General features: G+C 34.6%; 1 protein-coding gene across 1 annotated transcript in view; it reads right to left on the bottom strand.

Moving 5' to 3' along the window:
* Positions 1 to 22006, bottom strand: part of LOC150087809 (dipeptidyl peptidase 2-like) — a 267578-nt gene that overhangs the window by 2670 nt on the left and 242902 nt on the right. The window contains exons 6-10 of the mRNA XM_090370436.1: positions 20510 to 20676; positions 13087 to 13266; positions 3496 to 3652; positions 2097 to 2161; positions 1605 to 1675 (exon numbers count right to left, since the gene is read on the bottom strand). Coding sequence (XP_090226562.1) covers positions 1605 to 1675; positions 2097 to 2161; positions 3496 to 3652; positions 13087 to 13266; positions 20510 to 20676 — 640 coding nt within the window. The remainder of the gene's footprint in view (positions 1 to 1604; positions 1676 to 2096; positions 2162 to 3495; positions 3653 to 13086; positions 13267 to 20509; positions 20677 to 22006) is intronic.

Genomic DNA, 22006 nt, shown 5'->3' with positions numbered 1-22006 from the left:
ATTAATGTACAGTTTTAACTGATCAACAAAAGCAAACCCTGAAGCTATTTATAAAAGCTTTGTGTAAATTTAAAATTATATCATTTCAGTGATTTAGAGCCTGTATAGGAAATGTTTTCAAAAAAAATAACAAAATAAGCCTCCAGAGTCATGATAGAAGAATAGCATACTGACAGATCTTGTGTCCAATTATTATTCAAATGGCTGCATACAATTATTTTATAATTATTGATAAAAACAGAGCATCAATAACATAATTAGCCAATGTGGATAAAATACATTAGATATGATGCTACTGATTTCAATAACGAACAAAGACTAAGAAAGTTAAACGACAGAGTTTAAAATCAGTGTTAGTTCCAAGCTGTCTACTTTCTCTGTAAGATGCACTAAGAATACAATTTTAAGGAAGAAATCCTTTTTATATATAAATAATGTCTGAGAGCAGCTATGTTCTCTGATTCACTGAATTTTTTTTTTAATGAAAACCCCAAACACAACAGGTATTAGAACCTATAGTACTTAGTACCGTGCATGGGCTGAAGGTTGAGAAGATGAAAGAAGATACTCGTTGACATTAGATTTGAATTTCTGTAAATTGTAATTTCCAGAAAATGGAAGTTGAATGAATAAATACCGAAGAAGAAAAGTCGGTTCTGTGAGTTTGAAGTTGGACAGTAAAAGGATGTTGAATGGTTGTGGCACATGTTTGGACTGCTGTTGAAGAGAGAGAGAGAGAGAGAGAGAGAGAGAGAGTGGAAATTAAAAATGCACATGCAAGTATCTATAGAAACGGCACGCAGCAGAAACACAACATCTATGAGACAGAGAGTGGAGAAACTGCTAGAGATGAGGTAATTAGCTTAACTGTCCTCTTTTGAATGGAATCTAGAAGCCCAAGAGAGAGGTTTGGGGGCACCACCCCAGATGCGGGAACAATATATTATGGTATGTCGGATTTGCAATTTGTACAGAAGAACAGCTGTTTGGAAGAAAAGTAATGCTGAGAGCAAAAGAGAAAACTCAGGTTTTTAGATGCAGAGGAAGCAATAGTTGTAATGTGCTTATGCCAAGAGAGATTAGAAGTCAGGGTAATTCCCCAATAGAGATATATGATCTTGCCTAGAAATTGGAGTGTCACTGAACATAAGCATAGGAGCAGAAGAATCCTTTTTGTGAGATATAAGACAGCACTGAGTTTTAGAAGGATTGAAAGCAACTTATATTAGTTTCACTTTATTAATGAGGAAATTGTTACCCTAATTTTGGAATATCTTGCATATTGTTTACTACCAGCCTGATGCATCTTGCGCAGAACATCAGATAAGAAGAACAACATATCTGCATTTTGGATTACAGGAAAGCAGATGCAAATATGATTTTATTTTCAACGAACAAGAAGCAAAGGGAATGTTCTTGGGTAATTGATGTCATATAAAAAAAAATAAGCATGCAAAGTAACATGCTCAAAATATTACACGAAAAGGTAAAAAACGGTTATTCTGCATAACACAAACTTTAAAATGCAGCATTATTTAATAATAGCTACATATCATAAATATTTCATAACTTTTTACTATTAACTTATTAAGCAATTGGTTTACCTCAGATCCAAATGATGTGCTCCTCCTTCAATCCAAACAGCTACTACTGTGTTGGATACATTATGCAAAACCTAAAAACAACACACACACACACAAAAAAAGATTTACTTTTACTTATCTAATGTGACGCACGCTCCATATGATATATAAAGGCTTAAAAATTTTTACTGACTGTCAAAAGACAGTCAACAAAATATAAATCAATTCATGTAAACTGTGAATAAAATATGAATAAATTTGAATAATACATAAGTTAAGTATCAAATAAGCAAGGATTTTATCTCAAACCTTATAATGATGTATTTCTAATAAGTTACTGATGTCATATAAAAAAAAATATTTAATTTTTAACATTTATTTAATTTTTAATTTATTTAATTTATTTAACAAAATATTTAATTTATTTAACATTTATTCCTTTATAATATTCATACACTAGATAAATCATATTTATGACATATGTTTTAAAATTAAAGAGCAAAATCAACTTACCCCACCCACACTCCATGGATCTAAGTTTCCATTACTGAATACGATATTTGAGGCAGATTTAATATCTATATCAAAATAACAATAACAGATCTCTATAAATACTACAGAATTTTACATAATAGAACTTTATTCTTACTAATCTACAAACTCTGTTTTATGAGACAAAACTATTGACTCAATTTAATGTTAAAAGTAAATAATAAGAGTAAATATGACATTTATTAAAGTATATAATGAAAATGAAATGTTATTATATGATAAGAATCATGTTAATGATTCTTGATGATAAGAATCATGTTAATATACTATAATTTTGTTGGATGAGAATGTATTAATTTTTAAAATTAATTGCAAAAATTTGTACATCTGAAATATAGATTTCAGTCCTTGGGTGCCATGGTTATTGTGATATGAAGCTAAAAAAAAAAAAAAATAAAATAAATAAATAAAAAATTGGTCAAATCATAAAATGATTTCGTCCTTACCACTTATCCAATGTGAAAAAAGTTCTTTCTCTTTTTCTCTCTCATATTATTTTAATTCAAAGATGCATACACTGATAATGAAATACAAAAATGTAGTGCTAATTTCATTGTTTTGCAATTGGACATTACCTGCTCGTGTATAATATTGCCTATGTGTTAAGTTTTAAGTCATATTCTGATATCCTAAATGCTGTACTTTTAATCTCTCTTAATATTAATCTATCATAGTGCTAATGGAAAAATTTAATTTATGTCAGCATTCGCACATTGAAGATAAATGGCCAACAGCCAAGTCAGCAGATTTCTGTTGCTTATGAACATATGAATGGATTTTCAAAAAAGCAGAATTATTAGCAAAGGGGTGGGGAGGAAAGAAAAGCAAAACTTAAGGCAAGAGGGTTTTTATTCATTCTATATGAAAATTCCTCTATTATGTCATTTATGGAGGGGCTTTGAATATATTTTTATTCAAATAATATATATTTGAATATATTATTATTCAAAGCAGGACCAAATGAAAATGAACATGCTTGAATTATTGATTGTCCTTGATTCATGATGCATTCGTGATTAAAATTAATGAACAAAGTACTGACTGTTATTGATAATTTTTAAAAATTTATTTAATGTTTAATTTACTTAATTTAAAAAAATATTTAAAAAAAATAAAAATAAAAAAAATTAAAAAATAAAAATATTAAAATTAATTTAATATAAAATTTTTTAATTAATTTATTCATGTGTGTGTTAAAGTATGGTTAGTGTATTCCTATAATAAGTTTGTGCTCTTATAACATTAGCATGCACTTTATTTGATACATTCAAATATAAATGTATTTATAGCAGTGAATGAGTCAAGATCAATGCAAACAAAGAAACCAATGTCAAAAAAGATCATGTAAAACAATACTTACCAGTTCCCCAAAACTGAATACTTAGCCACTGATTCCGTGGTGAAATGTTATAAGTCTTCTTACAGTAATTCTCTCTCATTTCTTTTGAGAAAGGAAGTTTTGGAAACATATCATTTATGCCATTTGTATCAATTTTCAAATTCACTTCTGTACATGCCTAGAAAAGTGCAAAGAAACTCATAAAATTTTCACATATTTAACTTTTAATAAATGTTAATAAAGTTAGTACAACAATATTTTTCAGAATGTATTTAACAAAAAGACTGACTTTATATTAAAAGGCTACTGACTTTACTGAATTTTCAGATCTTAAAATGTGGGTATGTTTATGCTTTTCAAGACTACTCATGTATGGCAGTCATGAAGTTCTCTTCAGTGAATGCCTGCATTTTCATTCCGAATTAAAATTTGTATAAGAATAAGAGAAATTTACCTCAATATGGTATGTAGAACACTTCCTTATGATACTCTCTAGAAATTAAAACAAATAAAAGATTAACGCAAAATGATTACAATAAAAAAATTCAAAAATTAATTTAAAAAGTTTAACGTAAATTTTGATAAACGATTTTTTTCCCTCTTGATAGTATATAACAGAACTATGATGCTCAATATGTTCTAAGTTAATATCAATGTTTGTATAAGAATAAGAGAAATTTACCTCAATATGATAAGCATACACTTTCGTATGATACTCTCCAGGAGAGTATCATACGAAATTTCTGGAGAGTATTACACGGAAGTGTTCTACATATCATATTGAGGTAAATTTCAATTATTATAAAAATATTGATATTAACGTAGAATGTATTGAACATCATAGCTCTGTTATATGCTATCAAGAGGAAGGAAATTGTTTACGTTAAACTTTTTATTAATTTTAATAATTATTTAAAATTGTTTTTTGAATTGTTTTTATTGTAATAATTTTGCGTTAATCTTTTATTCATTTTAATTTCTGGAGAGTATCACATGGAAATGTTCTACGTATCATATCGAGGTAAAATTTTCTTATTCTTACACAAATATTGATATCAACGTAGAAAGTACTGAGCATCATAGTTCTGTTATATGCTATAAAATTCTGAATTAAAATATTCTGTCCATAATGATTCTGAAGTCTCATGAAAATGTGTTCGAAATAGGTTCAAAATACCTATTATAAATAATCTCGTTGAAAAAAAGTCACTGTAACCCATTCTGTACATTAAAATTTAGTACTGTTTAAGTGGGGGTAGCCTTCTATGAGAGTATAATGGATTCACCACTATATAAGAGAAGCCCGATAATCTGATATTCCTTTGACAACAGCAGTTCCTGGCTACTGAATGTTTAAATAAAAAGACCCAAACTTTTAATAAAAATTTTGGTGTCTATATACTATGATAAAATTGATTTCTGGGAATTATGTATATTACATTGATACTATTTGAAAAGTTTTCTGTAGCTTCCCAAAGCAGCAAATTTGCCAGTTCTAAATTTATATCATAGAACCTGATATAAATTCACATCACAGGATTATTCATTCTATGATATGCTTGAAACATTTGTTCATATTTAAACTCTGTGAAAATTAAAACTTTTAAATTCCTTTATGTGACTAACTTCTAAGCTATTGCTAAATTATGTCCAGCTTATTGAAGTAACAAATATTCAACTAATGAATATTGTCTGTCATATGCATGAATAATCTTCAAATATTTATTAATTTTCTCATTAATCTGCTGTTCTTGAAATACGTTATGCAAACCTAATAGTAATATGAAATTTCCTAATTTTCCATTGGTAATTATTGATGAGTTGCTAATTTCACTCAAGAACAGCAACAGATAATCCTATGACCTTCGAACAACTGCCCAGTACCAATAAATTAATTATAAAAAGCAAACATGCCTTAACTCTAAAACAACTGTACATTACTGTGTTTAAGTTCAAGAATGATAATAAAATTTATATTGTTCTGAAACGAAATCATCATTTCATTTCATAACAATACACACATGTACGCACACATAAAGTTCTAAATTTGAGAATGCTTTAGTTGCATTCAGGTTGCGTTTGAGGAGCCATGCCCCCCCCCCTCATTTTTCTATCTTTCCTAAGCACATTATAAATGCCATAGAGAAACACTATCTCCTATATTGTCTGTCATATGCATGAATAATCTGAGTGGTACCAGGTTTCTGCTATCTTTCAATGCTATAATAGTCTCTCTGAGATTTTCGAATTTCTATGTTGCTAGAATGTGACCAATCTTTGCTGGTCCTTTTGGATCTCATGGTTTGTTGAAGTGGCCAGCACCTAGACGTTAGCCTATGTGAAACTTATGCATGTTGGCTATTGGTCACAGCTATTATTGAGTAGTTATATGTGTTTGTGCTCTTTTTTGGCAGCCTTGGTCTCCTTCTGGCTATGGTTCCTACAGGGTAGACAAGGAGGTTGTGAGGGTGAAAGATCAGATCTAATGAAGTGCTATTACCCTGCACATGTCCACAACTTCCGGGTACATTAGCCCAGTGATTCGGTCCAACAAGCTGTTTCTTCATCCCATTTCAATTTTGTTACCACTGCCTATACTCCATGTATATTTCTGAATGTCTTGCCAGGATGCTGTGGTATAATAGTCAGGTGTGTCCAGCTTCCTAGCAGGAGGTGCCATTCCTTCATTATCTGTGTGAAGCTCCTGCTCCCTCCTCCCTCCATGACATTTTTCATGGAGACTCGAATAGCCTATTGTACGTGCTGCTCAGATTGGGAAGTCTGTTATATGAAAAATAAATAAATGTGTAGAAAGTTTGAACATCTTATTTCTGGATTACTCCTCCAATACAAGCCAAATGATACTGAAAATTAATTCTGAACTATTAACCTTTCATTCACTGTGTTTTTCCATACTATCCTATTTCCTATCTGATTTTTAGCCCTATCCAGCATAAGCCTGTGCTTGCTTGCTTTCTTACAGTGCTTGACACCAACAATCCATCTTTCTCTTGATTTGCATTTGGGCTTATTAGTATTCATATTTCTAACTATGCTTATCTGTCTCCAAACATTACTGGTGTGGGCAACATATTCATTTTAATTCCCAAAATGTCAAAATCATCGGCTGTACCCACAATTATCAACCTTAATCTAGGCTCAAAACATTTAGCACACTTTCACTAAACCACACTTGAACCATAATAGGGGATCTCACACTCACAGTTTGCAGCCAAGGGCTAAAGAAATATTGTCATTAAAAGAAATAGTCATTAAAAGATTATTTAATTCTGCAGAATACTTATCAAAATTTATGGAACACAACTGACCATATTTATGAGAACTGCTATTTCAAAGGTCCTCACTAGTTATAAGATCATTCACACAGTTACTGTAGAATTTTCTAAAGTAGAGTATCGGTCTGTGCTTTTAAAATTGAAAAAAAAAAATAATAAAAAAATACTAAACTGACTGCAGAGTATAAAATAAGAGCATTCTGTAATGTAAATTTAAAGTTTAAATTAAAGATAATTATAAAATAACAGTTCTAGTTTTAAACTTTAGTTAATCTTATTTTGAAGGAAAAAAAAAGTTCATTAATAACCATCCAGTAAGTGCACCATACCTGTTCTCCCCTAAGTGGCTTAGAGGGGAACAGGTATTCTGTGTGTTATCAGACACTCAGTCTAAAAAACTGATGGATCCAATATATTTCTATTACAGAAGATTTAGGAGAAGTCCAGTTGGCCTGCTTCCCTAAAATCCACTCATGCACACCTTCTCGATGGTAAGTCCTGTTATGTCACTTAGGTGGCAACGAACGTGTAGAGTGGTACTCTTCAAGACACCTGGTCAGAGTGAAGAGAAAAAGACCAAACCCTCTAGCACATGACAGCATGACGAAACAAATGGCCCTCAGTCCCCAGCAGCTTTCACTTCCCCTCTTACGGCAGCAAGAGGATCGGAGTGGAAGCAGAGGGTGCTAAGAATCTCTGGGTACGACCAGGCTGCCATGCACGGAAACTGAACTTGGCCTATTACAACGAAAGATTGCTCATCGGTGAAGACAAGATATTAGAGCTGGAAAAGGAACTAGAAAATATGAATTGGAATAACATCAGTTTGGCTGAAACAAGAAGAAGAAATGAATCATTTATGTTTATCAAGTGGAAATCTGCTGTATACCAATGGAAACAGTGAAAGGAGAGATGGTGGAGTTGGCTTTCTGGTCCATAAGAATATAAAAAACAACATTTTGGAACTCAAAAGTACATCACCAAGGGTGTAAAGACTAATACTCAGGATTTCTAAGAGGTACAAGCTAAAGGTTATAATGATTTATGCACCAACATTGAGCCATGATGATGAAGAGGTTGAAGAAATGTACACCGAAATTGAGAGTCTTCTAGATGAGCAGAAAACCCACTACACTATTATTATGTAGAAAGAGGAACTATAGGAAATTTTGGAATTGGTGAAAGACTTGTGGAATTTTCAGAATCTCAAGGATTGTCAGTAATGAACACTTTTTTCAAGAAAAGGGTGAACAGAAAGTGAACATGGAAAAGCCCAAATGGATTAACAACTAATGAAATTGACTTCATCCTCACTGACAAAAGATATATCGTGAATGATTTTACTGACCTGAATAAGGTAAATGTTGGAAAAGAAAGGAAAAAACTGACTCGAGTAAATAATACGAAGGTCTTTGAGATAACAGAAGAGGAGAAAAAGCAGTATGTACTGGAACTTAAGAACAAGTTTGAGCTTCTGCAGACTGCTCTGGACCAACATATCGACAAGGAATATTACAACTTTCTGAAAGTGATAAAGCCCAAAACACCTATAGGTAAAAAGAAATCCAAAGAAGAAACAATTAGTCAAGAAACACTTGTTATGATGAACCAAAGGCGACAAATGAAGAGCAAGATAAACACTGACAAGGAGAAAATTGAGTATACTGAGTAATGCAAAGCCATTATAAAGAGACTCAGAGGACATAAGAAGATTTAACACAAGAAAAGTAGAACAAGCATTAAGGGAAAACAAAGGAAGATACAGAAAGACAAATGATACTGAAACTGAAGAATAGTGATGGTGTACTTATAAATAGCAGAGAAGGCATAATTCAAAATAGTAGAAGACTACTATAGAGAATTATACAAGGAGCGAGGGAATGACACCAGCAGTGGGGAAGATGGATTGCAAAGTAGCAACACATACGACATACCCGATATTCTTCCTGATGAGGTAGAACATGCATTGAAGAAAATGAAGAATCGGAAAGCCCCGGGGGAAGATGAAGTTACTGTAGAGTTGTTAAAATTGGGAGGAAGAGACATAACACAAAAACTGGCAAGGCTCTTCACAAAGTGCATTAGAAAAGGTGTGATGCCTATGCAGTGGAATAATGCAATCATAGTTTTGCTGCATAAGAAAGGAGATAAATCAGAAATTGGAAATTATAGACCAATTAGCTTGTTATCCCACATCTATAAGTTGTTCACAAGGGTCATTACTAACAGATTAGAAAGAATACTTCATGAGAATCAACCGAAAGAGCAAGCTGGTTTTAGGACAGGAGTCTCAACTATGGATCACCTTCATGTCATATCACAGCTAATGGAGAAAGCAAATGAATATAAAACACTATTATGCCCGACATTTGTGGATTATGAAAAGGAATTTGACTCCATACAGCATAAGGAAATGTATGTGTGTGTGTGTGTGTGTGTTTGTTATGGAGGTTTAATGGTGCATAAGCTGCTGAGGCTATAGTGCGCCTTATAAGGAAATGTTTCGGACACTGGAAAGACAAGGCATAGGTATACCCCATATATTATGATTTTGAAGAAAATATATGAGAATGCTACCTCCTTTATTAGACTAGACAAAGACAGTAGCAAATTTAAAATTGAGAAAGGAGTTATTAGCGATATGGTGCAAGGAAACCGAAGCTTTTGCTGCACAAGCAAAAAAAAAAAAAAAAAAACCAATTTACCCAGAAAGAAAGAGAGAAGATGAAGGGAATCACCAAGAAAGAGAAGAATGATGATATCCAGCTTAGGACCCTGAGTGTGCCAAACCCATACTCACTAAATGTGAGCCCCTGGGATTACAAGGAGACACAATATCGCAGAAGTTTTACTGCTGTCCTTGAGGAAGCTTTCAGAAAATTAGACTGGTCGCAGAAAGGAGTCAATGTGAATGGAGAGTACCTAAACCAGTTACGATTTACAGATGACAGTTTTCATAAGCCACGATCCCAGAGAATTAGAGGAAAATCTTAATCAGTTATGCACAGTTAGTAAGGACTTTGGACTAAAGATGAATATGGCTAAAACAAAAGTAATGATGAAAAAGTATGCCACAGAAAGGGGCATTAGCATTAGTAGAGGCATATGATCCACAACAAAGGATGGAAGTCTGTTCCACCAACCAACCACCCGCTGGCTAAAGGCAAACTTCCACACATCTATCTTACATCTGTCTTTTCTCAATTTGAATTTATGCCCTCTCATATGATTATTCTGGGCAAGAGGAAAAATTCTATCAGCATTGAGCATGCTCAAAACATTCAAGGATTTATACACCTCAATCAGATCACCTCGCAGGTGCCTAGTCTCCACACACTGTAATTTGCAAAATTTAAGCCTTTCTTCGTAAGAGCAACCCTTTGTTCCATTCACTAATCTTGTTGCCATTCTCTGTACTCGTTCCAACAGTTCTACATCCTTCTTAAAATGAGGCCTCCAGACCTGTATACAGTACTCAAGGTGTGGCCCGATCATTGCCTTATGTAAGGGGATAATCACCTTATCCCTGCTAGAAAAATTCCTGTATATCATTGACAAGACACTATGAGCTACTCTTGTAGACCGTCTGCACTGCTCAGAAAACTTCATATCTGCCTGCACAATTACCCCAGGTCCTTTTCGTTCTCTACCACTGTCAGTATAGTACCACAGAGTTGATACGTCACTCTGGGGTTGCTGCTTCCCATATGTAGTACTTTACATTTGTCATGTTAAACTTCATTTGCCACCTCTCAGCCCATCTGCTCAACTTTTCTAGATCCTGTTGCAGCAGCATACTGTTATTAGTGTCCTTAACAACCCTGCCAACCTTTGTATCATCTGCAAACTTGGACATTAAGTTTGATATACCATTATCAATATCATTTATAAATACAGAAAACAACAATGGACCCAATACTGAACCCTGAGGGACACCATTAATAACATTAGTCCATGATGAGCAGTGTCCATTAATTACCACTCTCTGTCTTCTCCCACTGAACCATCCCTTTATCCATAGCAACAATTTGCCTCCAATGCCACACTGCTCCAATTTGTGTAGCAGTCTTCCATGTGCAACAGTATCAAAAGCCTTTCTAAGATCCAAATATATGATAACAAAGTTATTCCCTGCATCTAGTTCCTTTGTGACCACATCACAGTATCCAATCAAATTGGTCAGGCAAGACTTTCCCTTAATAAAACCATGCTGTGTCCGAGCTATAACTGAAGTCTTGTCTAGATGATCCTGCAGTGCTTCTTTAACCAGTGCCTCCATTAATTTTCCTGGAACAGAAGTTAAACTAACAAGTCTATAATTACTTGTGTTGCCCTTTGATCCTCCTTTGTAAATTGGGGTCACATTTGCAGATCTCCAGTCCATGGGTACCGCCCCTGATTCCAAAGAAGCTCTCATAATTATGGCTAAAGGTTTGCTTACATCCTTTGCTGCCTCCTTTAATATAACTGGATAGATCCCATCCACCCCGAGTACCTTTTTTATGTTTATCTTCAACAATTTCTCCTCCACTTTCCTCTCAGTTATTACAAAATCATCCAGCTCACTGCCAGAGTTTAACTCACCTCTGGCATTCTCCTACCTGAATAACTCCTCATGGGTGAATGTAGATGCAAAATACTCATTTAGTTTGTTAGCCACCCGAGCAGGATCATCAACAGTTGTACCATGAATATCCTGTTGTATCCAGTGGACCAATCTGATTTATCCCTTTCCTTCTAGAGTTTACATAGGTAAAGAACTCGTTGTTTTTCTTTGCATCCTTTGCCAAGTATTTCTCATAATCTGCCTTTGCCTGCCTAATCTCCTTTGTGACTTGGTTACAGACCAGCTTATATCTATCATAGGCTTCCATGTCACCCATTAATTTATATGTATCCCATGCATTTTTCTTCTCTGCCATATGCCTCATTAATTCATCTGACATCCATTTAGGCCTAATCCTTGAACAATATTTCTTAGTTGGTATGTAAAGCCTAGTAGCTTCCAAGATAAATTCTTTGAATGCTTCCCATTTTGAATTTGGTGTTGGTAACACATCAGTTGGTCCCACCGTATAGAATTTAAATACTGTCTCAGACCACCGTAGTCATCTTTACGAAAGCAAAAGCCCTTCCCTTTACCCCCGATGGTAGTTACCTCTTTGAGTAAATCCCACTTCAGCACACTGTGATCACTGCCACCTAGTGGTTCCTTTATCTGCAGATTCCTAATGCATGAAGCATCACTACTGATAATCAGATCAAGAGTATTACTTCCTCTAGATGCCTCCCGAACTTGCTGATGTAGAAAACAATCATCCAATAAATCCACAAAAGCCTTGCTAGTGTGTGAGTGACCAACCCACAAATTCCAGTCAATATCTGGGAAATTAAAATCCCCCATTATAAGACTCCCTGATTTACTGACCCACTCTATTTCCCTATACAGTTCCTTATTATACTCGTCACAGTCATTAGGCCTATAACACACTCCTACTCTCAATTTTGATCTCCTAATGCTTATGTCACACCAAACTGACTCGACATTGAACTGTCCAGCAGTGCGACTGGCTTCACTTCCTTGGATTTTATGTGTTTCTTAACTAGTGCTGGGTGCATTGTTGGGTCCATAGTTTCAGTGCTGGGTCCATTGTTGTTTCCTATATTAACGATACTGATGAAGGTATATCAGGCTTATTGTCTAAGTTTGCAGTTTGCGTAGTATGGTAAGCAATGCAACAAGATCTAGAAAAATGGCAGTTGAAGTTTAATACTGACAAATGCAAGGTGCTGTATATGGGAAGCAGTAATCTCAGATTAATGTACCAAACTCAAGGCATTGGAGAATGAAAAAGACTTGTGGATAATTGCACATTCAGAATATAAATTTCTCTGAGCAGGTAGACAGGTTGCCAGAACAGCTTAATGGGGTTTATTCAATGATATACAGAAAATTTGCCAGGTGGAATAAGGAGGCGATTATCCCATTGTATAAGGCAATGCTCAGGCCTCATCTTGAGTACTACATACAGGTCTGGAAGCCTCATTTTACGAAGGACATGGGTCTGTTATAATAGGTGCAGAGAAGAACAAGGTTGGTGAGCGGAGCAAAAGGGTGCTCTTACCAGCCTTACCAGGATGTTGCAAATTGCAGCATCTGGAAACCAGCTACTTGTGAGAAGATCTAATTGATATGTTTAAGGTCTTGAACAGATTGAATAAGCTCAGTGTTGCTGGAATTTTTCCACATAATAAATGTTATGCTAGTATACAATATTGTAATGGGTTTAATTAGAAACTGAAAAACAAATGAAACCTGATAGTCCCATGCTTTACTGTCCAGTCCAGTTCCACAACCTGTTTGGTCTGCACAATATATATATTCATTCCAAATATCAAAACATTGCTTGTTTCCTGTAGAATTGTATGTTAGAGAAACTGCTTCAAACAGACCAGTGACGGAACTCATTGCTTTGTTTACTTTCTGACACATTACCTTGAAAAATATAAGAATAAACACATTAAAAATTTAGGGAAAAATGAATATTTATAATCTTAAAACTAATTTGTAATAAATTAACACTTTAATCACAAACAGAAGTTTAAACAACTGCGATATTCAAGTTTTGCATATTTGGCTATTATTAATAATCATATAAAATTCAAGTTAATGACCTTTGAAATAAAAATAATATTAACTTTTAAACTGTAATTTAAATTATAGCCTTTTTGTCTCTAAATTTAATGGTTCAAGATATAGCTTAAAGATAAGTTTTTTAGAAGAGCTATCAAAAACTATTAAAATGACATCACAAGAGGTCAGTGTGAAATATCCCATTTCCATACATCTTTACTTCAAATTAGATAAATGCATTACATTTCATTTTTTTTTATGTAAATCCCAAACATGAGAGGTATTAGAACATACAGTACTTAGTACAGTGCTTGGGTTGGAGGTTGAGAAGACGAAAGAAGATATTTGTTGAAATTGGACTTGAACTTCTGTGGACTGTAATTTTCAGGAAATACGTATGAAGGAAGGTTGTTCCAGAAAACAGCAGTTGAATGAATAAACGAGGAAGATGAAAAGTTGGTTCTGTGAGTTTGAAGTTGGACAGTAAATGGATGTTGGCTGGTGGTGGCACTTGTTCAGACTGTTTTGAAATAGAGAGCGGGAATTATAGAAGCCAATTCAGAAGAACAGTGCCCATGGAGATATCTGTAGAAGAGGCATGCAACAGAAACAGTATGTCGATGAGATAGCGAGTGGAGAGATTCTGTTAGAGAGGAGTCATTAATTAACCTAACTGCCCTCTTCTGAATGGAATCTAGAAGCCTGAGAGAGGTTTTGGGGGCATCGCCCCAGACATGGAAATAATATTCCATGGTAGGGCGGATTTGCGATTTGTACAGAGTGAACAGCTGTTTGGAAGAAAAGTAACGCCGAGAGCGAAAGAGAAAACCAAGTTTTTTAGATGCAGAGGAAGCAATATTTGTAATGTGTTTGTGCCAAGAGAGATTAGAAGTCACGATAATCCCCAAAAGAGATATATCATTTTTCCTAGAAATCGGAGTGTCACCAAAGATAAGCATAGGAGCAGAAGAATCCGATTTGCGAGATATAAGGCAAGACTGAGTTTTAGAAGAATTGAAATCAACTAAGTTGTCTTTGCCCCACTGGAGAATTACCTGGAGATCGGCATTTAAGGAATTGGTAGCAGATGTTCGAGAAGTTGAAGCTGATTGAGCAGGGCAAGGTTTCTCAAAATGGAAAGTGGAATGGAAAATGGAAAGTTTTCTCTCTGATCGCACCCTCAGTGAGCGATCACAGAGAAAACTGGATAACCAATTATAAAAAACAGTTGGCAAACCATAAGATAGAAGCTTGTTTAGAAGATCTTTATGCCAAACACGATCGAAAGCCTTTGAGATGTCAAGAGCAACTGCTTGTGTTTCACTGAACTTTTCCATTTGAATCCACACTGGCGATTGTAGATCAGATGGAAGGTTTCTAGGTAGTTTAAGAGTTGGAGGTTAATTGATTTCTCCATTACTTTAGAAAGAGTAGAAGTAATTGCAATAATTGGATGGGAGGGATTAGTCACCCTTTTTTAGGAACTGGCTGGATATGAGCAAATTTCCAAGCAGTAGGAAAAACACCTTTGGAATAAGAAAGTGAAAAAAGGCAGCAAAGAACAGAAGTAACTTCAGGAGCACAAGTTTTGAGAACAAGTGGAGATTTACCATCGGGACCTGGAGCTTTCTTAGCATCAAGATTCTTCAAAATCCTCTGACATCCTTTTGACGGAAGACCACAGGAGGCACTGAATGGAGTGTGTTGGGAATGGTGGGAGGAATTTTACCAAGATCATTAATACATGAGTTGGAAGAAAAATGGGATGCTAGCAAGTCAGCTTTATCCTTGGCTGAAGTGACAACAGAACAGTCTGGTTTGGACAGAGGTGGGAGCAGAGATGGGCAAAAGTTGCGGCCAATAGCTTTGGCAAGAGACCGGAATGCTCGGCTACCATTAAGGCAAAAAGCAAGTTTTCTACTCTTAGCCTGTTCAAACTCTAGTTTGGACTGATTGATAACTGCTTTACAATTGTTGAGAGCTTTGGTGCAGGCAGAAAATGAAACTGAAGAATTAGAAACAAGCCAATTACGATATGCAACGTTCTTATCTTGAACAGCCTTAGCACATTTATTGGAAAACCAAAGTTTAGATAAAGGACGAGATTTTAAAGTGGAGTGTGGGATAAAGGATTCCATTCCTCCAAGAATGGATTGTCAATTTCATTGACACGATCTGAGCAAACGTTGACATCAGAAGTTTTGAATCAGTAATCCGACCAAGGAAAAGAAGAAAAGAAATCTCGCAGGTCATCCCATTTTGCATTCTTGTAATGCCAAACAATACGAGGTTGGGAATAGCCACGAGATAAAGGCTCCATTGGAGAAGAGACAATCACCAAGTTGTGATCTGAGGTGCCTAAATAAACTACACTGGTATCCAAAGTTAAGTTACAAACACAAAACAAAATCTGAGATAAAGAAAAATACATAATTGATGAAATTCCATGAAATCTTTTTGGAAGAGTATTATATTATAAGACTCAATTATATTATCATGAGATCATGGCTGCCAAAATATTGAGGAGCCAGATTTGCATAATTCAGGGATTTAATGGGGAGTATGAGCCCCCTTTCCCCCCAAAACCAGTATAATGTTGTAGAGAATATGGCATTAAAATTCGTTATACAAAACTAAGTTTTGAAAGTTGGGAGAGAAAGAAAATTTAGAGGTAGACTAAAATAACCAAAAAGTGGAAAAAGTTAGTAATTTTGTTTATCTACAGAACAGTCTTTAATGATGATGGAAGATCAAGCATGAAAGTAATAACAATAAGTAGAGCAGGGAGTGTAGGTAGCAGAGATCAATGAAATCCATTGATCTCTGCTACCTACACTTACACTCCCTGAAAAAGAGAAATCTGCCAAAGGACAAAATTATCTGTTCAGTTTTTAAATGTATTTTAACTTATGAAGTTGGAACCTGAGTAAGAAATAAAGCAGTAAATTAGGAGATTCAAAAATAACAGTTTTAGACAAAATAAATGGAACTAACAGAGAGAAGCAATGACAAGTTCATATTACAAATGAGGACACAATCTTGGAGAATTAGTTTAAAAGATAAATGAAGCAAACTTAAGATGATATATAAGGGCATGTTAAAAGCATGGAGAAGAATGGTTAGTTAAACATATTTGAAGCAAAAAGGAATGGTAATAGGCCCAGAGGCAGATCAAGAGGATGAGAGAGAGATTAATGAAATCCAGAAAGCATTAGAAGAAAGAGGATCTACTTTGGCTAGGTCTACACTGACTAAACATATAACAGCAAACAGGGCAGCAAGAAAGAAAAATAGTGACTGGAAAGCTGACAGACTAAAAGGACAATTTGTACTACAGTGATCTGTACATCCATTGAATATAACAGTTTAGAACTGGTAGTAATAATTAACATTCATTAATAATCATATTGTAAGATTATATTAAGGGAGGCAAACCTTTAGTCATAATTATGAGAACATCATTCCACTCAGGGGATGTCACTGTGGACTACAGATGTGTAAATATATTCCCAGTTCACAAAGGAGGATCAAAGGGGTGACATGAGTAATTACAGACCCATTAGCTTCACTGCTATTCTGGAGAAAATAATGGAGTCACTGGTTAAAGAAGTAATGCAAGACCATCTAGACAGGAGTGCACTTATACTGCACTCACAACTTGGATTTGTTAAGGGATGATCCTCTGACCAATTTAACTAGCTACTATGATGTAATAACAATGGAACTGGATGCAAAAAATAATTTTGATATACCGGAATACCTCGCATAGCACGGTTTCGAACAGCACGGGTTTCGCTATAGCATGGTTTATAAATTGAAAAAAAATTAACTGCATTACGCACCAATACATTTGATATGTATGTATGTATGTATTATGCCAGCACGTAGGCCAATGCGTTATGGATTCAAGGCCATGCTGACTGTCGTCACAACTCCCATTATATACGGACTCTGCTAGCTTTGATAGCTTAGTAAACACTCTAGATTCCAAGCGGTGAGGTCATTGATTGTGTGTAAGCTGCACAAATATTTTTTGCTGTGTATTTTTAGATTATTTTTTAAAAACGTTACACCTTTATACGCAAATATGAGTGGAAAGAAGAAATGTAATGGCGCCGAGTGTTCTTCTAGATCCACACATCGAACGAAGTATGAAAGTAAGGCAGGCGTTGCAAAATGACATTCGATGTTATGAAGAGATGTATGCAGATAAAAAGAAGAAAAAAACTGTGCAAACTAAGCTGATCAGTTATTTTTCAAAATAAAAATATAGTTCATATTTCACTTATATTCTTTTGGTATGTACACACTGCAATAAAAATCATTTGTACTGTATTTACTATTATTTTTCATTTTTATCATTTTAGTTTTTTTTTTTGCAAGAATTTCATGTGCATCAATTTATAGTAAACAAACACCTATATATTTTTGCAACTCGACCCATATAATCAAATTGTCGGAATGCATTACATTAAAATACATACTAATAATATCTTGATCAGCGCGGTTTCGTATAGTGCGGTATTTTTTTAGCACGAATTAACCGCGCCATGCAAGGTATTCCTGTAATATACTTAGATTTCAGAAAAGCTTTTGATATTGTTGCACATAAAAGACAACTATACAAATTGGAGCAGTGTCCATTAATAGTAAGCTGCTACTATGGATAAAGGGATGGCTGAGTGGGAGAAGACAGTGGTTATCAATGGGCACTGCTCTTCTTGGGCTAAATGATTAGCGGAGTTTCCTAGAGTTCATTGTTGTTTTCTATATTTATTAATGATATTGATGAAGGCATACTGAACTTAACATCTAAGTTTGCAGGAATGGAAAGTGAAGTTTTAACATTACCAAATGCAAGGTACTGCATAATCCCAGATTAACATACTGGTGCCTCCGTAGCCAGGTGGGCAGGAGCAGCAGTATGTAGCACACACTTCTTGATTAGATCGGGGTTCGAGCCCATGACCACCAAATACAGAGGATGCGGAAAGGTCAGGAATGACCACTGCATATCCCCGGAGCAATATGGCCTTAGTTGCTAATGTTCCTAAAAACCGAATAACAACAACAACATTAACATACCAACTGTGTGGTACTACTCAGGGTTGTAGAAAATGAAAAAAAATCTGGGTTTGTGCAGTCAGATATTAAGTTCTTTGAGCAGTGCAGACACTGCTCAGAGAACTTCATATCTGACTGCACAACTACCCCAGACAGAACAGTTCGTGGGATTTGTTTATATCAGACTACCCCAACTGCCAGGATAGCTCATGGGGTTTTGTCAATGACATACAGGATTTGCTAGCAAGGATAAGTAGGTGATTATTACATTGAAAAAGGAAATGGTTAGATTGCGTACTGAGTACAGGTTCGGAGGCCTCATTTTAGGATGATATAGATTTGCTGGAATGGGTACAGAGAAAGGCAACAAGAATGGCAAGGGGAACAAAAGGATGCTTTCACCAAAAAAAGCTTCAGTTCTACAAATTGCAGCATTTGGAGACTAAGTGCCTGCAAGTTGATCTGATTGAAGTGTTTATGGTTTTGACTGGACTAATCAAGCTTAGTGCTTGGTATTCCCAGTGGGTAGTTGATAGTTGGAACAAACTTCCAGCTGCTGTTGTAGAAGTGGGTAGTTTGAATAAATTCAAGGAAAAACTAGCAAACTATTGGAGTGGACGTACAGGTAATGTGGGAAGGTGTTTTATTTGCTGATGTTGTATAAGCTGCCTTTAAGTTATTCCTTGAGTGGCATGGTGTGCAGGTAAACTATGTTGTTTAAAGATAATAAAGCACTCAAACCTATGTTGGTATAATTATGTTTATTTCAGAACTAGAATAAATATAATTATACCCACATGGGTTGGAGTACTTTATTATCTTCCAACTAAGCTTGTTTTCTTGTATCATTTGACACTACTAATAAATATACTAAGTTTGGTGTGGGTTAAGCAAAGCACGTAAGGTTGTGAAGCATAACTACACTGTGCTGTAGATCTTTTTATTTTTTGTTCAGTTTGCTGGAGATAAACCAAAGTTTTGAAGAGGTAGGGTCTAAAGTCCTTTTGATTATTAATTAAATTAATCATTAATAAAGTTAAATTATTAAGTAAGTTAATTATTAATAAAGAGATTGTCTAGACCAGTGGTTCTCAGTAGAGTGCTGTCCCTCTTGGGAAATTTGAAGAATCTTGTAGTGGGGGGTCCCCTCAAAACTCTTAGGTTTTAACATTACATACACATGTGCACCTAAGAGATTTGAGGCCTTCCCACATTTTATCACACTGCAGGCCTCTTTCCCCCAAAACACTTCTGCCATTACAGCTTAGAGGTCAGAGGAGTCTTTTTATATTAAAAGAGAGCTGGATTAAAGCAGGTTAGGTATCATTGGTGTGGCCAATAATATTAAGCATGTGTAAAGTCATGCAATCAAAAGTGAAGGTAATTTTTATTTAGTCTGATTTATTTAGTCATATGGAATTGCAAAAAAAAATATCAGTGCTTCTATTAGTGATTTGAATTAGCACTAACTTTTGCAGAAAAAAGGATGCTGTATCAACAGATATAGGAAAATTTATAATACAAAAACATATATAAAAAAAGTAAATAACAGGATATAATACATACAAGCCAAATGAATGGTCAAAAAAAAAAAAAAAAAAAAAAAAAAGGAAGAAAATAAAAAATAGGCAGATATCTTACTATGTTAATCTAAATTATTAATAATGTAATTTTGCAAACATATAACTGTTTTCAATCAGCAAGGTGGTGGTGGTTTCATTTGAACATCTTGTTTTGACTCTGACATGATGAGCTGTGAACATTATTTGATGATAAAAAGTATATTGCATAATACATCTGAAGGGTTCCTACAGCTAAAAAAAAAGGGTTGTGTAGGTTGGATAGTGTAACTTTACACCCATCTTGTATTAAATGTTGTACCTAAAACAAGAACAGAAATAATGAACTCTGAAATGAAAACAATTATTATTGAAATATTATTATTTTAAACAGTTCAATCATCATTTTAATGTCTTATCAACGTCTTTGGGGTAAAAACTCTTATCAAGTCTTTGGGGTAAAAACAATCAGTAAATCTTACTTTAACTGGAAAAGCAGGATAGGTCCCTTCAAAGGATGTTTGATAAGGATAATTCATCATAGCTATGTTGGCAAAAGAGGTTCTGATCCATCTTAAGAAGTGATCATAATCAGGATCATTGTTCAGAGAAGTACAAAGTCTAAAGCTTTTTGAAATTTTTTGAAGACCTGGAAAATAGAAAATAAATGCATAACATATGAAATTTAAGAGCAGGTCAAGGGTAAAGAATAAATGCATAACATATGGAAGTTAAGAGCAGGTCAAGGGCTGGGACTGGGCTGTAGTCATGATGATGTGGCCCTAAAGAACTAATGTGCACGTCATGCAGTAATTTGATTACATGAGCATGACATGCCACAAAATATGGTTCTTGACAACTGTGGTGCTAGTTCATCTTTTCTATTAGCAGTTACCATATAGACATAACTTTCTTTGCTCTCTGAGGAACTGTAGGAATGATATAGATAAGCTGGAATGGGTACAGAGAAGGGCAACAAGAATGGCGAGGAGAACAAATACACTTCTTTTAAAATTATTTATAAATAACAGCAGTACAATACTATAGGACTGTAGAGGTATTTCAATGCAGATCAATAAGAGATAAATGGTATATACTGCTCTCACTGAAGACTGAGTGCCAAGTACTCAGAAGACTTGGGCTTAAGTTCAAGTTAGAGACAAATACCATTATCCACGTTTCTGCCTTAGATGCTAACATCATTTTTAGTGTATAAATAATGAGATTGGCCCTTTTGCTGATCTCACAATGCGAGTTGCCTGTCTTTGACCCTTTCAAGAAGCTCAATATCTTTTTCGGATGAGGTTTCCATACTTGAACACAGTATTCCAAATGTAGTCTTAAAACTGCCTTATACAGTGGGATTATGACATACGTCTCCACAGAATATTATTCTATAAATCATCAATAGGACACCATGGGCTTTCCTAGCCACCTGTTTATACTGCTCAGAGAATTCCATATCTGCCCATATTGTAACTTCCAGATCCCTTTCTTCCTCCACTTTTTTAAATTCAACCTCACCAAGTGCTCATTTAATTTATTTTATGTTCTAAGTATCCTAATTAGCAGGTTCTACATACCATTTATTGCAATTTTTCCAATTGATTAACCTAAACTGATGAAGCCATGAAACTGTGTCAAAACTGACAGAGTTATATAAAATATATATATGATGGAATTTCATTTATATGTATATTTTGGAAAACACTAATGAAAATACACAATCCTTCTTTACATAATTTTTATCCAATTTTAAATAATCATCTCTACCTTACACATTACTCTTTAACACATTCTGACCAAAGGATAAGGGATATAAATTTGAAGAATATTTCCAGGAGTTGCTTATTTTGATCAAATGTACTTATTTATCATGAATTTTAAGTATTATCATGAAATTTACTTGAATTTTATAAAATTTATCATATTTCAAAAATAATATTTTAAAATTTATCTATTTTAGAAAAATTACTTCA

The sequence above is a fragment of the Mastigoproctus giganteus genome, chromosome 3 (assembly GCF_048544385.1).
Source record: "Mastigoproctus giganteus isolate SK-2022 chromosome 3, ASM4854438v1, whole genome shotgun sequence".
Lineage (NCBI taxonomy): Eukaryota > Metazoa > Arthropoda > Arachnida > Uropygi > Thelyphonidae > Mastigoproctus > Mastigoproctus giganteus.
Note: the sequence above shows the minus strand (reverse complement) of the source record. Positions and strands in the feature narration are given on the sequence as shown.